At 43.5% G+C, this 18,312-nt stretch overlaps 1 protein-coding gene across 1 annotated transcript in view; it reads left to right on the top strand.

Moving 5' to 3' along the window:
* Positions 1-18,312, top strand: part of LOC139389341 (extracellular matrix organizing protein FRAS1-like) — a 342,095-nt gene that overhangs the window by 232,366 nt on the left and 91,417 nt on the right. Inside the window, exons 25-31 of the mRNA XM_071136017.1 lie at positions 358-498; positions 1,905-2,045; positions 4,277-4,382; positions 4,481-4,645; positions 5,178-5,262; positions 12,734-12,835; positions 12,973-13,191. Coding sequence (XP_070992118.1) covers positions 358-498; positions 1,905-2,045; positions 4,277-4,382; positions 4,481-4,645; positions 5,178-5,262; positions 12,734-12,835; positions 12,973-13,191 — 959 coding nt within the window. The remainder of the gene's footprint in view (positions 1-357; positions 499-1,904; positions 2,046-4,276; positions 4,383-4,480; positions 4,646-5,177; positions 5,263-12,733; positions 12,836-12,972; positions 13,192-18,312) is intronic.

The following is an 18,312-nucleotide window of genomic DNA, read 5'->3' on the forward strand; positions in this document are numbered from 1 at the left end:
GCTCTCTCTCTGTCAATTTCTCTGTCCCTTTTCTCTCTCTATCAATGTCTCTATCCTCTCACTCTCTCTGTCCCCTCGCTCTCTCTGTCAATGTCTCTATCCCCTCACTCTCTCTGTCAATGTCTCTGTCCCCTCACTCTCTCTGGTAATGTCTCTGTCCCCTCGCTCTCTCTGTCAATGTCTCTGTCCCCTCACTCTCTCTGTCAATGTCTCTATCCCCTTACTCTCTCTGTCAATGTCTCTGTCCCCTCACTCTCTCTGTCAATGTATCTTCCCTCTCTCTCTGTCAATGTCCATGTCCCCTCTCTCTCTCTCTCGGTCTCTCTCTCTCTCTCTCTCTTTCTCTCTGTGCGCCAGGTTGTGATGAACACTGTGAAGTGTGCCACGGGCCAGGCCAGTGTGGGCGATGCCAGACTCCTTATTCCACCCTGCAGGGCCACTGTGTGTTGGAGTGTGGGAGGACATTCTTCCTGGACTCCTCTCTGAAGCTATGTTCACGTACGACTACATAGTAAATCAAAGAGAGTTGAAATCACAGAGTAAAAACATAGTGTTTGTAACTGGATTTGGATTGGGACTGAGTCACTTTAACTCTAGTAAGAGTTAAAACCATAGTGTTTGTAACTGGATTTGGATTGGGACTGAGTCACTTTAACTCTAGTAAGAGTTAAAACCATAGTGTTTGTAACTGGATTTGGATTGGGACTGAGTCACTTTAACTCTAGTAAGAGTTAAAACCATAGTGTTTGTAACTGGATTTGGATTGGGACTGAGTCACTTTAACTCTAGTAAGAGTTAAAACCATAGTGTTTGTAACTGGATTTGGATTGGGACTGAGTCACTTTAACTCTATTAAGAGTAACCAGAGTTAAATCCTTGTATCCACATATGTCTGAGGGACATTAATTGTCCACTGTTGCAGGTATATTTTTTGTTATTGTTTGTTTCAGTATCTGTGTTTAATCATGTACATGGGCTATTTTTTTAAATTTACTACTACACAATGATATAGAATATCCATTTTCCCTCAACTAATCTAATCTGTAAATGGTTGGTTGTATTGTAACCGTTACCGAGGAGAAGGGTGTTCCTGTTTACATGATACTGTAGTCTAACAATAGTTCTCTCCTCCCTGCTCTGACATGCGTTCTGATTGTAAGTTGTGGGTGATGTAAAATTGCTGAACAATCCTCCCTCATAAATGGATACCAATAGAGATTGGATGTCATATTGCATGCAACCTTAAATGGGACCATTATAAACCCCAAAAATAGTGTTGAGTTTGACTCCGCAAGAGTTGAATTAAATCTTGCGATTATGTTGCGAGGGTAAACATTACTCAAAATAATTAACTCAAGAATACTGAACGACACTGCAGAGAGTAAAAAAATAAAAATAACATAGTTATTTTCAATGAATACCGTACAGAATGAAACACAGTGACTCGGAGTTAAATATCAACACTAAATTGAGCATATATACCACTCTGTAAAAAATAACTCTGTTGCCAGAGTGAGTTTCACTCTTTTTAGACTGGGACCAAATGTTACTCTGTGGCAGAGTAACATTTTCTTCAATGAAGAGTTTACATTTCCTCCGTCATATTTTTACAGTGTAATCGTTCACTCTATGCAGCTCTGTTTAGGGTTATTCAAACAACTTAGGCAGAGACATACATAAAACGTGATGTCATAATGATGTAAACGTAGAAAGATACACGTAAGACTCTTCGTTTAGAGCAAACAGGGTTTTTCAGTAGTTTTTTGTTGTTGAAAGTGTTTTTTTTTTTTTTTTCAAGTTTTAGCCCAGTTACATACAGACCCTATTGAGGCAGTCAATCATCATAACTGAGCTTCTGGTTAAGTCACACTTATTGTGTTGTTTCCTCTCTTCCTGTTACCCAGCATGCTCAGCTGACTGTGTGGAGTGTGAGGGGATGGGTCGCTGCACCGTGTGCAGACTGAACACTTACCTAAGAGATGGATACTGTACTCCAGACTGTGGACACGGTTTCTATAGTGACAAGAAGAGCAGGACTTGCCATGGTAAGCTCTGGTGTATACATGTAGAGAAAACAGGAGAGGACCTAGTACCATGCCCTAGGGGACACCAGTAGACAGAACAGGAGAGGACCTAGTACCAAGCCCTGGGGGACACCAGTAGACAGAACAGGAGAGGACTTTGTACCATGCCCTGGGGGACACCAGTAGACAGAACCAGAGAGGACCTAGTACCAAGCCCTGGGGGATACCAGTGTTGTGTCTCTGACTGATTACATTTTATGACATGCTATTTTATCAAATCGATTACCTAACATTGAATTGATTACGTGATTGAATTAAACCATGCAACAATTAAACCACTAATAACTGGGGCACCACGGAAGCATTCATTTATATAGAGTGGTTATCTCCCGAATCCACTGTCTTAAAATCTGAAGATCCTTTATATCAATAGCAGTCAATTATTAATCGTCACCTCGATCGGTCTCATTCGGATTATCGTAAATTCTTGGTTATCTGCACAAACCCTAGCTTAGAAATTGAATCATCAATACACAAATTGGCTTAATTTTGTATCTACTGAAGACCTAAATAATCACACAAAATTACATATATATGTATATATACATAGGATAGATCACTCATTGATTACTAATCATGTCATGAAAAGCCCCTAGTGGGTTAACCTGGTATGACGGCTGGTTACACAAAGGAAGGGGTTTTGGTTTTAATGAAAGAGCCGGAAGACTGAGGGACAAAGGGACTGAATCTCTATCAGACCTTGAGAAGCTACCGTAAATACAGAATCTTATGCATTCTAATAACCGGCCATTCAGAAAAGGAAAAATATATATATTTACTCTGCGCTGCGCTTCGAAAGATGGGTCGAAGATGGAAGACTGGTTTACCCAGCAGAAATCGGCATTGTCCTTTGAAGAATCTTTCTGGTCGAAGTGTTGTTGAGCGGATACGTTGAAGTACCCTGTCGTTCTTAGGAGATTGTCTGTCCTTTTCTAGGCCACGTACGTTTACAGCTGCAGCTGATAACTCAACATCTAGGATGTATAACTTCTTTAGTGAATAATCATTCGTAGTTCATAACAAGTTGCCATAATCAACTCGTGCTGTATTCTGGTTCGTCTAGTCGAACTTCACCATTCCAGCGTGGTGATCATCACCTCCACATTTAAATTAGCCCTTTTAAACATATGGACTCCAGTTCTCACGTCATCAGGAACTAAGGTTGACTTCCGTCAACGGGCTTTTGTACTGGGGGAGAGAAGGGCGTGTTTCATAGTTCTCAACCAAAGTCTGTTCACTTGGGCGTGACCACTGAGTGAGCATAAGTTTACTTATAGAAGCTAGAATTATATTTAATATTTTCACAAATAGTTTCATATTTAAACATTTAAATTGCACAACAATTCCATGTGAATAGAATGTGTAGACTTTCCAAGATACAATTTATGTTGCCCTATCATCCGATATAATGTCCCAGACGACAACTGATCTGACAGAATATTCTTTAAGTACCAACGGACACTTTACAACTGGTTGAGAAAAAGACATATCGTTCCATTCCCCAACCTTTTGATGTTACCATACTCTCTCTATGTTAGCAAAGGGCTTTCCAAGAGTCCATTCTGTAGAGTGGAGAGAAAAGGGGGAAATGTATTTATGGGGGGGGGGGGGTAAACGTCAGGACACCAGTTGGGGGACATTAAAGAGGACCTAGTACAGAGCCCTGGGGGACACCAGTAGTGAGACATTAAAAATGACCTAGTACAGAGCCCTGGGGGACACCAGTAGTGGGACATTAAAGAGGACCTAGTACAGAGCCCTGGGGGACACCAGTAGTGGGACATTTAAGGGGACCTAGTACAGAGCCCTGAGGGACACCAGTAGTGGGACAGTAAAGATGATCTAGGACAGAGCCTTGAGCGATACCAGTAGTGAGACATTAAAGAGGACCTAGTACAGAACCCTGGGGGACACCAATAGTGAGACATTAAAGAGGACCTAGTACAGAGCCCTGGGGAACATGAGTAGTGATACATTAAAGAGGACCTAGTACAGAGCCCTGGGGGACACCAATAATGAGACAGAACATGTATTAATTCATTGTAACCTTATTGTAGGACACTCGGGACTCTTATATCCCTCTCTCCTTTTCTTCCTCCCTCTTCTACCATCCCTCTCTTTCTTGCTCTTTCCTGCTCCCTCCCCCCTCCCTACCTCTTCCCTCTCCTTATTCATTTCCTCCCTCCATCCAGCTAACAGCCAGTCCCCAACCCTCCATATCAGTAGCTCTCTGCTGGTACCCATTGGAGGGACTAAACCCCTGGACTCAACCATACTCTCTGCCCAGGATAAAGACAGGTAGGAGACTGAATTAAATTTACCCCACCCTTCTCTCTGCTAAAAAGTAGGATTTGTGATATTTATCAAATGATTTTGATTTAATGTTGACCTGCCAGCCCTCCAGAGAGCTTGGTCTTCCAGCTGCTGCAGCCCCCTGCAACAGGCCGTATGGTTGTCCTAGAGGGGGGCAGGGAGATAGAGATGTCCCGAGACGACACCTTCTCCTGGGCACAGCTACAGAGCAGACAGGTCCGCTTCACTCACGACAAGGACCAGGCCAAGTGAGTATACTGAGAAAGAAATGTCTCTCCATCTCAATATATGTTTCTTCCTTTCTTTTTCCACTCTCAATTCAATTCAACTCAATTCAAGGGCTATATTGGCATGGGAAACATGTGTTAACATCTCTCTCTATCTCTCTCTGTCTTTCTCTCTCTCTCTCTCCCTCTCTCTCTCTCCCTCTCTCTCTCTCTCTCTCTCTCTCTCTCTCTCTCTCTCTCTCTGTCTCTCTCTCTGTCTCCCTCTCCATTCATCTCTCTCTCTCTTTGTCTCTCTCTCTCTCTTTGTCTCTCTCTCTCTCTTTGTCTCTCTCTCTCTCTCTCTCTCTCTCTCTCTCTCTCTGTGTCTCTGTCTCTGTCTCCCTTACTCTCTCTATCTCCCTCTGTTTTCCTCTGTCTCTCTCGCTGTCTCTCTCTGTCTCCCTCTCCATTGCTTTCTCTCTCTCTCTCTCTCTCTCTCTCTCTCTCTCTCTCTCTCTCTCTCTCTCTTTCTGTCTCTAATGTGTGTATGTATTGTGTTGTTGCATTGTTCCAGGAGTGGACAGTTCACCCTGCGTGTAGCTGACCCCCAGCTCTTTTCCCAACCAGAGACCATTCAGGTCCAGGCAGTGTCGATGCAGGTACAATATACAACACATGTATTTACACCTACAATAAGTACCTTGGTTGCCCAAATATGAACCTTGCCCTGCCTCGTTCATAACCAGAGCAACCCTGCCCTGCCTCATTCATAAACACAGAGGAAGGTTAGCCTAGCCCTCCTCGCATGTTTCAGAGGGGATTTCTAAATGATTGTCGGATTGTAGCTTAGCGCTTAGCACGCTAGCATGTTGTGGCATGCAGTAGTAGGCACCCATAGTCAGTATGCAACCAGCTGTGACCCATGATGCTGTTTCACCCCTAGCTCTGCAGCTATGCATGACTCCCCAGCCACAACAAGGTGTGTGTGTGTATAAATTTAAAAATAAAACATATTTATTTATTTAATCTTTATTTAACTAGACTAGATTCTTACTTGCAATGACGGCCTATAGTGAATTGCAAAGACCAGAGCTCTCTGGGGCTGCATCCCAAGGTATACATGATTTAACATGGCATTACACCACTCTGGTCTGAAGGGGCAACGGTAAACATGATTTAACATGGTATTACACCACTCTGGTCTGAAGGGGCAACGGTATACATGATTTAACATTGCATTACACCACTCTGGTCTGAAGGGGCAACGGTAAACATGATTTAACATGGCATTACACCACTCTGGTCTGAAAGGGCAACGGTATACATGATTTAACATGGCATTACACCACTCTGGTCTGAAGGGGCAACGGTATACATGATTTAACATGGCGTTACACCACTCTGGTCTGAAGGGGCAACGGTATACATGATTTAACATGGCATTACACCACTCTGGTCTGAAGGGGCAACGGTATACATGATTTAACATGGCGTTACACCACTCTGGTCTGAAGGGGCAACGGTATACATGATTTAACATGGTATTACACCACTCTGGTCTGAAGGGGCAAAGGTATACATGATTTAACATGGCGTTACACCACTCTGGTCTGAAGGGGCAAAGGTATACATGATTTAACATGGTATTACACCACTCTGGTCTGAAGGGGCAACGGTGTACATGATTTAACATGGCATTACACCACTCTGGTCTGAAGGGGCAACGGTATACATTATTTAACATGGTATTACACCACTCTGGTCTGAAGGGGCAACGGTATACATGATTTAACATGGTATTACACCACTCTGGTCTGAAGGGGCAACGGTATACATGATTTAACATTGCATTACACCACTCTGGTCTGAAGGGGCAACGGTATACATGATTTAACATGGTATTACACCACTCTGGTCTGAAGGGGCAACGGTGTACATGATTTAACATGGCATTACACCACTCTGGTCTGAAGGGGCAACGGTATACATTATTTAACATGGTATTACACCACTCTGGTCTGAAGGGGCAACGGTATACATGATTTAACATGGTATTACACCACTCTGGTCTGAAGGGGCAACGGTATACATGATTTAACATTGCATTACACCACTCTGGTCTGAAGGGGCAACGGTAAACATGATTTAACATGGTATTACACCACTCTGGTCTGAAGGGGCAACGGTAAACATGATTTAACATGATATTACACCACTCTGGTCTGAAGGGGCAACGGTAAACATGATTTAACATGGCATTACACCACTCTGGTCTGAAGGGGCAACGGTATACATGATTTAACATTGCATTACACCACTCTGGTCTGAAGGGGCAACGGTATACATGATTTAACATTGCATTACACCACTCTGGTCTGAAGGGGCAACGGTAAACATGATTTAACATGGCATTACACCACTCTGGTCTGAAGGGGCAACGGTAAACATGATTTAACATGGCGTTACACCACTCTGGTCTGAAGGGGCAACGGTAAACATGATTTAACATGATATTACACCACTCTGGTCTGAAGGGGCAACGGTAAACATGATTTAACATGGCATTACACCACTCTGGTCTGAAGGGGCAACGGTAACCATGATTTAACATGGCATTACACCACTCTGGTCTGAAGGGGCAACGGTATACATGATTTAACATGGCATTACACCACTCTGGTCTGAAGGGGCAACGGTATACATGATTTAACATTGCATTACACCACTCTGGTCTGAAGGGGCAACGGTAAACATGATTTAACATGGTATTACACCACTCTGGTCTGAAGGGGCAACGGTATACATGATTTAACATGGCATTACACCACTCTGGTCTGAAGGGGCAACGGTAAACATGATTTAACATGATATTACACCACTCTGGTCTGAAGGGGCAACGGTAAACATGATTTAGCATGGCGTTACACCACTCTGGTCTGAAGGGGCAACGGTTTACATGATTTAACATTGCATTACACCACTCTGGTCTGAAGGGGCAACGGTAAACATGATTTAACATGGTATTACACCACTCTGGTCTGAAGGGGCAACGGTATACATGATTTAACATGGCATTACACCACTCTGGTCTGAAGGGGCAACGGTAAACATGATTTAACATGGTATTACACCACTCTGATCTGAAGGGGCAACGGTAAACATGATTTAACATGGTATTACACCACTCTGGTCTGAAGGGGCAACGGTATACATGATTTAACATGGCATTACACCACTCTGGTCTGAAGGGGCAACGGTAAACATGATTTAACATGATATTACACCACTCTGGTCTGAAGGGGCAACGGTGTGCCTAATTTAGCAGGACGCAGAGCTGTACAGTTACACCACTGAAGGGGAGACCAATAAATCAACTGTCTACTTCCTTTGTGATGTATTCACTCCTTACCTCATCCCCAGGCTACAGTACACCGTATACACCAGGCTATAGTACACAGTATACACCAGGCTAAAGTACACAGTATACACCAGGCTATAGTACACAGTATACACCAGGCTATAGTACATAGTATATACCAGGCTATAGTACACAGTATACACCAGGCTACAGTACACAGTATACACCAGGCTACAGTACACAGTATACACCAGGCTATAGTACACAGTATACACCAGGCTATAGTACACAGTATACACCAGGCTACAGTACACAGTATACACCTGGCTACAGTACACAGTATACACCAGGCTATAGTACACAGTATACACCAGGCTATAGTACACAGTATACACCAGGCTATAGTACACAGTATACACCATATAACATCAGTGGTGGAAAAAGTCATACTTGAGTAAAAGTACAGATACCTTAATAGAAAGTTACTCAAGTAAAAGTGAAAGTCACCCAGTAAAATACTACTTGAGTAAAAATCTAAAAGTATTTGGTTTAAAGTATACTTAAGTATCAAAAGTAAAAGTATAAATCATTTTAAATTCCTTAAATTCAAAATCGAATCAAATCAAAAAGTGTATTGGTCACATACACATGGTTAGCCGACAGTGCAGTAATATCTAACAAGTAATCTAACAATTTGGCCTTCCTGTGACATCAGGTGCTGTAGGTGTCATGGAGGGCAGGTAGTTTGCCCCCGGTGATGCGCTGTGTAGACCTCACTACCCTCTGGAGAGCCTTGCGGTAGAGGGCAGTGCAGTTGCCGTACCAGGCGATGATCTCAATTGTGCATCTGTAAAAGTTTGTCAGGGTTTCAGGTGACAAGCCACATTTCTTCAGCCTCCTGAGGTTGAAGATGCGCTGTTGCACCTTCTTCACCACACTGTCTGTGTGGGTGGACCATTTCAGTTTGTCTGTGTTGTGTATGCCCAGGAACTTAAAACTTTCCACGTTCTCCACTGCTGTGCCTTTTATGTGGATTGGGGGGTGCTCCCTCGGCTGTTTCCTGAAGTCCACGATCATCTCCTTTGTTTTGAGGTTATTTTCCTGACACCACACTCCGAGGGCCCTCACCTCCTCCCTGTAGGTCGTCTTGACGTTGTTGGTAATCAAGCCTACCACTGTAGTGTCGTCAGCAAACTTGAAGATTGAGATGGAGGCGTGCGTGGCCACGCAGTCGTGGGTGAACAGGGAGTACAGGACGAGGCTGAGCACGCACCCTTGTGGGGCCCCAGTGTTGAGGATCAGCGAAGTGGAGGTGATGTTTCCTACCCTCACCACCTGGGGGTAGCCGTCAGGAAGTCCAGGACCCAGTTGAACAGGGCGGGGTTGAGACCCAGGACCTCCAGCTTAATGAGGAGCTTGGAGGGTACGATGGTGTTGAATGCTGAGCTGTAGTCGATGACCTATGATGGGACAGGGCAGTGGGCAGTGTTATGACGATTGCAAACTAGACGACACAATTGTCTTGTTTTTTAAATGTACGGATAGCCAGGGGCACACTCCAGTATTCAGGCATCATGTACAAACAAAGCATGTATGTTTAGTGAGTCCTCCAGATCAGAGGCAGTAGGGATGACCAGGGATGTTCTCTGTTTAGTGAGTCCTCCAGATCAGAGGCAGTAGGGATGACCAGGGATGTTCTCTGTTTAGCGAGTCCTCCAGATCAGAGGCAGTAGGGATGACCAGGGATGTTCTCTGTTTAGTGAGTCCTCCAGATCAGAGGCAGTAGGGATGGCCAGGGATGTTCTCTGTTTAGTGAGTCCTCCAGATCAGAGGCAGTAGGGATGACCAGGGATGTTCTTTGTTTAGTGAGTCCTCCAGATCAGATTCGGGAGGGATGACCAGGGATGTTCTCTGTTTAGTGAGTCCTCCAGATCAGAGGCAGTAGGGATGACCAGGGATGTTCTCTGTTTAGTGAGTCCACCAGATCAGAGGCAGTAGGGATGACCAGGGATGTTCTCTGTTTAGTGAGTCCTCCAGATCAGAGACAGTAGGGATGACCAGGGATGTTCTCTGTTTAGTGAGTCCTCCAGATCACAGGCAGTAGGGATGACCAGGGATGTTCTCTGTTTAGTGAGTCCTCCAGATCAGAGACAGTAGGGATGACCAGGGATGTTCTCTGTTTAGTGAGTCCTCCAGATCAGAGGCAGTAGGGATGACCAGGGATGTTCTCTGTTTAGTGAGTCCTCCAGATCAGAGGCAGTAGGGATGACCAGGGATGTTCTGTTGATAAGCGCATGAAATGGACAATGTTCCTGTCCTGCAAAGCATTCAAATGTAACGAGTACTTTTGGGTGTCAAGGAAAATGTATTGAGTAAAAAATACAATCTTTTCTGAAGGAATGTAGTGAAGTAAAAGTAAAAGTTGTCCAAAATATAAATAATAAAGTAAAGTACAGATGCACCCCAAAAAACTACTTAAGTAGTACTTTAAAGTATTTTTACTGAAGTAAGTTACATCGCTGTGTATCAGGCTATTACACACAGCGCATAAAAGGCTGATACATTATGAATTTAAATTTGGCCCCAGTGGGAGTGACCTCACTGAGTAAAGTGTCTGTCTAGTAAAAGGTCCAATTCAGACGTTTTTATCTCAATATCAAATCATTTCTGGGGAACAAGTAATACCTTACTGTGATTGTTTTCAATTGAAATGGTCAAGAAGGAGCAAAAATAACTTCTTAGCCAAGAACAATTTCACAAGCGATAATTTTGCTAGGGCTGACTGGGGGTGGTCTGGGTGAGGAGCCTAATGGGAGGAGCCTAATGGGAGGAGCCTGACGGGGGGAGCCTGACGGGGGGAGCCTAATGGGAGGAGCCTGACGGGGGAGCCTAATGGGAGGAGCCTGACGGGGGAGCCTAATGGGAGGAGCCTGACAGGGGGAGCCTAATGGGAGGAGCCTGACGGGGGGAGCCTAATGGGGGGAGCCTAATGGGGGGAGCCTAACGGGAGGAGCCTAACGGGAGGAGCCTAATGGGAGGAGCCTAATGGGAGGGATATGTAACCTTCAAACAAAGAGGTCTGAAACTCTTTTTGCCTATTAACTAATACCTTAATCTGTTGTGGACAGACAATGTCAACATAATGGTACCATAGATATGTCATGATATAACGAGCAGCATTAGTTCTGGTGCTTTGGACCAATCAGAATTTCAGGAAGGGAGGGCACATTTAGACCATAGACTTGCCTGTAACTTGCAAAAAGATGGAGCTCTTTGTTCTGGGTCCGGTCCTCAATCTATCTCTTCTCTTAACACGTATGGGCCCAGAACTGAATCAAATTTAATACAACTTAATCGTACTGGGTTAACTGAGATTATGCAATTCAAAACTTCATCCCACCAAAACAAAACAGCTCTTACACTGAAAGGGCATTCACAATTTCACAGTATAATTCCAACCTCATAGTGTGAAAATATAAAACACAGATAAGTCAAGTTTTTGGACTGCACTAGGCCTTTAAATGTAGAGAATCCCATGACTGCGAGGCATGGATCTGTTGTTATGGTATGCCTTCGTACGGGGGGAATGTGCTGTGGGAGATGATTGGTTGGACGATTAAGCCAATGCGTCGTGAGTTTTCTCCCTGTCTTTCCGGCTAACGAAGGCCACGTTTGTCCATCAGTCTGGAAATGGGATTAATTCACTCCTGATAAATGTTTGGCAGTTTGGCAGAGGCCAATTTAAATGAGTGACTTCTGTTGGAGTTGGCGCCTTATTGTAAGATGTGCCAGACTGTACCTAACACATAGATACAGCACAGTGAGAAACGTTTCATACCCTACATACCTAGTAGACGGTCTTCCGCTCTGACGCTCACTCGCTAAATGAGAGAGAGAGATCACTACTTAAACCCGCTGTACGTCAACTCCAACGCTGTTGCCATCGTGTAACAGCTCAGGTAGCCTTTTCTTAAGTAGGGGTAATAGCTTCACCTTGTGTTCTGTTATATCAACACCCAGGCCGACAGCTGACAGAGGATTGGCCACGTTTCACCACTGTGGAAATACTTACTTTTACATTTGAGTAATTTAGCAGACACTTATCCAGTGGGACTTAATAGGCAGTGCAATCAACTAAGTTTACTGTGGGAAAACGACCACATATCGCTGTCATTTCAAGTATGGCCTTCTTTGAATGTCAGACAGATAGTGATCAGAAGAATGTGTTCTCGTAACAGTAGGGGCCTCTCTCATCCCTCCGGTTTCACCATCTCCAATATAGTGTCGAAATGTTGGCCCTTGTTTTAGAATCGGGGCCAGTTCTGTTGCTGGTGATGTTCTGCCGTTCCTTATCTAATTCAGTTATACAGTTGAGTACGACAGAGACAGAGTGTTACAGGAATTATATTCCTCTATGTTTTAATACCCAATTCAAATTAAACACTCTGTCAATTCAGTACTAGGGTTAAAAGAAAATTCATACATCTATACAGTAACATAATAGTATTCTGATTAGTCAGTCCTGATTGAAATGTATACATAATTAGTCATTATTGATAAAAAAAATCCCTTAACACAGAGTTCACCTCTTCTCCACCTAATTCTGGTTACATTTTTTGTGCAGCCCCTCTCCCATTTCAACTATCAAGTCCAGAAATGTTTTCACTCCTGTGTAAGGGACAATTTATTTGTTATCTAAAAGAACAATGAGTAACGCTTTGTAAAAGTCTGAATCAGTGAATTGTAACTCTGCTTCTCTCCCTGTCACACAGCCCCCACAGATTCTTACCAACAATCCTTTGCTGGTGGACGGAGGGGAGACGGCGATCATCTCCAAGGCCGTGCTTCAGATCGACGACCCAGACAACCCTCAGGTGTGTATGTCTGTCTGTGTGTGTGTGTGTGTGTGTGTGTGTGTGTGTGTGTGTCTGTGTGTGTCTGTGTGTGTATGCATGTATATCTGTCTGTGTGTGTGTCTAAACATCCCCTTGTGTGTGTCTCTTCCTCGCAGGATGTCCTGGTCATGGTTCTGGACCCGCCCCAACATGGCCGCCTGACCCGTCTCAATGGCGACCTGGCGCTGAGCCAGTTCAAGATGGAGGAGTTGTCACGGGAACAGGTGCAGTATGTCCATGATGGGTCGCCGGGGCAACGGGACAGGATGCTGCTACAGGTCAACGATGGAAACAGCTACCAGAACATTCTAATGCAGATCAGCATTACTCAGAAGGTAGGAGGGAGGGAGGGAGGGAGGGAGGGAGGGAGGGAGGGAGGGAGGGAGGGAGGGAGGGAGGGAGGGAGAAAGGATTGTATGTTTTTGCATGACTGTCAGATCATATCATGTTGAATGCTGTTTCATGCGAGTGAATGCAAACACTTTATTTCATAAACAAAGTTCTGTAACACCCAATGCCCCTGTGTGAAAAAGTAATTGCCCCCTTACACTCAGTAACTGGTTGTGCCACCTTTAGCTGCAATGACTCCAACCAACCACTTCCTGTAGTTGTTGATCAGTCTCTCACGTTGCTGTGGAGAGACTGTGTACCAGTAAGTCTTCCATGCAGAACTGCTGGACCCAAGCAACATTTATGGGTTTTCAAGCCTGAACTGCTAATTTCAAGTCCTGCCACAACATCCCAATTGGGATTAGGTCTTGACTTTGACTAAGCCAATCCAAAACTTCAAATGGGTTGCTTTTTTAGCCATTTTCATGTAGACGTGGTTGTGTGTTTTGGATCATTGTCTTGCTGCATGACCCAACTGCACTTCAGCTTCAGTTCACAGACTGATGGTCTGACATTCTCCTGTATAATTCTCTGAAACAGAGCAGAATTCATGGTTTTGTTCTATTAAGGTGACTTGTCCAGGTCCTTAGGCAGTAAGGTGTCCCCAAACCATCTCTAAATATTCCATACATAATCTGGGGCAGTTGTGGGATGTGATAAATCCCAAATGAACCCAACAACTCACATCAAAAACACTTTTAAAATCAATGAAGCTTATACAACAGATGAGAATGTTTAGGTTAAAATATCGATCAACTATTGGGCTGTTTCTTCACATTATAAGTGCAGCAGTAGGCTATAGCAGTAGGCTCGATAAGCTCGATTGTTGAGATAAAAATGCAATCAATTAGAGGGAAAAACACTGTTCTCAAAAGTTACCACAAAATGTGATTATAATGCTTTATTCTAAAGGTGCATTTTTAATGTAAAAATGATCTTCCCCAAGAACGAAACTCACTCATCTCCTATGTATACCAGAAACTCACCTCCTATGTATACCAGAAACTCACTCATCTCCTATGTATACCACTAACTCACCTCCTATGTATACCAGTAACTCACCTCCTATGTATACCACTAACTCACTCATCTCCTATGTATACCACTAACTCACCTCCTATGTATACCAGAAACTCACTCATCTCCTATGTATACCACTAACTCACTCATCTCTTATGTATACCACTAACTCACCTCCTATGTATACCACTAACTCACCTCCTATGTATACCAGAAACTCACTCATCTCCTATGTATACCACTAACTCACTCATCTCCTATGTATACCACTAACTCACCTCCTATGTATACCAGTAACTCACCTCCTATGTATACCACTAACTCACCTCCTATGTATACCACTAACTCACCTCCTATGTATACCACTAACTCACCTCCTATTTATACCAGTAACTCACCTCCTATGTATACCACTAACTCACTCATCTCCTATGTATACCACTAACTCACCTCCTATGTATACCAGTAACTCACTCACCTCCTATGTATACCAATAACTCACCTCCTATGTATACCAGTAACTCACTCATCTCCTATGTATACCACTAACTCACCTCCTATGTATACCACTAACTCAACTCCTATGTATACCACTAACTCACCTCCTATGTATACCACTAACTCACCTCCTATGTATACCACTAACTCACCTCATATGTATACCACTAACTCACCTCCTATGTATACCACTAACTCACCTCCTATGTATACCAGTAACTCACCTCCTATTTATACCAGTAACTCACTCACCTCCTATGTATACCACTAACTCACCTCCTATGTATACCACTAACTCACCTCCTATGTATACCAGTAACTCACCTCCTATGTATACCACTAACTCACCGCCTATGTATACAACTAACTCATCTCCTATGTATACCAGTAACTCACCTCCTATGCATACCACTAACTCACTCACCTCCTATGTATACCACTAACTCACCTCCTATGTCTACCACTAACTCACCTCCTATGTATACCACTAACTCACTCACCTCCTATGTATACCACTAACTCACCCACCTCCTATGTATACCACTAACTCACCTCCTATGTATACCACTAACTCACCTCCTATGTATACCACTAACTCACCTCCTATGTATACCACTAACTCACCTCCAATGTATACCAGTAACTCACCTCCTATGTATACCACTAACTCACTCACCTCCTATGTATACCACTAACTCACTCATCTCCTATGTATACCACTAACTCACCTCCTATGTATACCAGAAACTCACTCATCTCCTATGTATACCACTAACTCACTCACCTCCTATGTATACCACTAACTCACTCACCTCCTATGTATACCACTAACTCACCTCCTATGTATACCACTAACTCACCTCCTATGTATACCACTAACTCAACTCCTATGTATACCACTAACTCACCTCCTATGTATACCACTAACTCACCTCCTATGTATACCACTAACTCACCTCATATGTATACCACTAACTCACCTCCTATGTATACCACTAACTCACCTCCTATGTATACCAGTAACTCACCTCATATATATACCACTAACTCACCTCCTATGTATACCACTAACTCACCTCCTATGTATACCACTAACTCACCTCCTATGTATACCAGTAACTCACCTCCTATGTATACCACTAACTCACTCACCTCCTATGTATACCACTAACTCACTCATCTCCTATGTATACCACTAACTCACCTCCTATGTATACCAGTAACTCACCTCCTATGTATACCAGTAACTCACCTCCTATGTATACCACTAACTCACCTCCTATGTATACCACTAACTCACCTCCTATGTATACCACTAACTCACCTCCTATGTATACCAGTAACTCACTCACCTCCTATGTATACCACTAACTCACTCATCTCCTATGTATACCACTAACTCACCTCCTATGTATACCACTAACTCACCCCCTATGTATACCACTAACTCACCTCCTATGAATACCACTAACTCACTCACCTCCTATGTATACCAGTAACTCACTCACCTCCTATGTATACCAGTAACTCACCTCCTATGTATACCAGTAACTCACCTCCTATGTATACAACTAACTCACCTCCTATGTATACCAGTAACTCACCTCCTATGTATACCACTAACTCACCTCCTATGTATACCAGTAACTCACCTCCTATGTATACCACTAACTCACCTCCTATGTATACCACTAACTCACCTCCTATGTATACCACTAACTCACCTCCTATGTATACCAGTAACTCACCTCCTATTTATACCAGTAACTCACTCACCTCCTATGTATACCACTAACTCACCTCCTATGTATACCACTAACTCACCTCCTATGTATACCACTAACTCACCTCCTATGTATACCACTAACTCACCTCCTATGTATACCAGTAACTCACCTCCTATGTATACCACTAACTCACCGCCTATGTATACAACTAACTCATCTCCTATGTATACCAGTAACTCACCTCCTATGCATACCACTAACTCACTCACCTCCTATGTATACCACTAACTCACCTCCTATGTCTACCACTAACTCACCTCCTATGTATACCACTAACTCACTCACCTCCTATGTATACCACTAACTCACCCACCTCCTATGTATACCACTAATTCACCTCCTATGTATACCACTAACTCACCTCCTATGTATACCACTAACTCACCTCCTATGTATACCACTAACTCACCTCCTATGTATACCAGTAACTCACCTCCTATGTATACCAGTAACTCACCTCCTATGTATACCAGTAACTCACCTCCTATGTATACCACTAACTCACCTCCTATGTATACCACTAACTCACCTCCTATGTATACCACTAACTCACCTCCTATGTATACCAGTAACTCACTCACCTCCTATGTATACCACTAACTCACTCATCTCCTATGTATACCACTAACTCACCTCCTATGTATACCACTAACTCACCCCCTATGTATACCACTAACTCACCTCCTATGAATACCACTAACTCACTCACCTCCTATGTATACCAGTAACTCACTCACCTCCTATGTATACCAGTAACTCACCTCCTATGTATACCAGTAACTCACCTCCTATGTATACCACTAACTCACCTCCTATGTATACCAGTAACTCACTCACCTCCTATGTATACCAGTAACTCACCTCCTATGTATACCAGTAACTCACCTCCTATGTATACCACTAACTCACCTCCTATGTATACCAGTAACTAACTCACCTCCTATGTATACCAGTAACTCACCTCCTATGTATACCACTAACTCACTCATCTCCTATGTATACCAGTAACTAACTCACCTCCTATGTATACCAGTAACTCACCTCCTATGTATATCACTAACTCACCTCCTATGTATACCAGTAACTAACTCACCTCCTATGTATACCAGTAACTCACCTCCTATGTATACCACTAACTCACTCATCTCCTATGTATACCACTAACTCACCTCCTATGTATACCACTAACTCACCTCCTATGCATACCAGGTAGGCTCTACTCCGGGTTGGTAAAGCAAAATAACGTGCTTCATTTTAAGAAGTTATTTGGCCAGTTTTTTTTGTGTTTTGCGAAACCAAACCTTAGCCAAACGTATAGGCGTATGGTCTAGGGTTAGGGTTAGGGTTACGTATGGTCTAGGGTTAGGGTTAGGGTTACGTATGGTCTAGGGTTAGGGTTAGGGTTACGTATGGTCTAGGGTTAGGGTTAGGGTTACGTATGGTCTAGGGTTAGGGTTAGGGTTACGTATGGTCTAGGGTTAGGGTTAGGGTTACGTATGGTCTAGGGTTAGGGTTAGGGTTACGTATGGTCTAGGGTTAGGGTTACGTATGGTCTAGGGTTAGGGTTACGTATGGTCTAGGGTTAGGGTTACGTATGGTCTAGGGTTAGGGTTACGTATGGTCTAGGGTTAGGGTTACGTATGGTCTAGGGTTAGGGTTACGTATGGTCTAGGGTTAGGGTTACGTATGGTCTAGGGTTAGGGTTACGTATGGTCTAGGGTTAGGGTTACGTATGGTCTAGGGTTAGGGTTACGTATGGTC

The sequence above is a fragment of the Oncorhynchus clarkii genome, chromosome 30 (genome assembly GCF_045791955.1).
Source record: "Oncorhynchus clarkii lewisi isolate Uvic-CL-2024 chromosome 30, UVic_Ocla_1.0, whole genome shotgun sequence".
NCBI classification, from domain to species: Eukaryota; Metazoa; Chordata; class Actinopteri; order Salmoniformes; family Salmonidae; genus Oncorhynchus; species Oncorhynchus clarkii.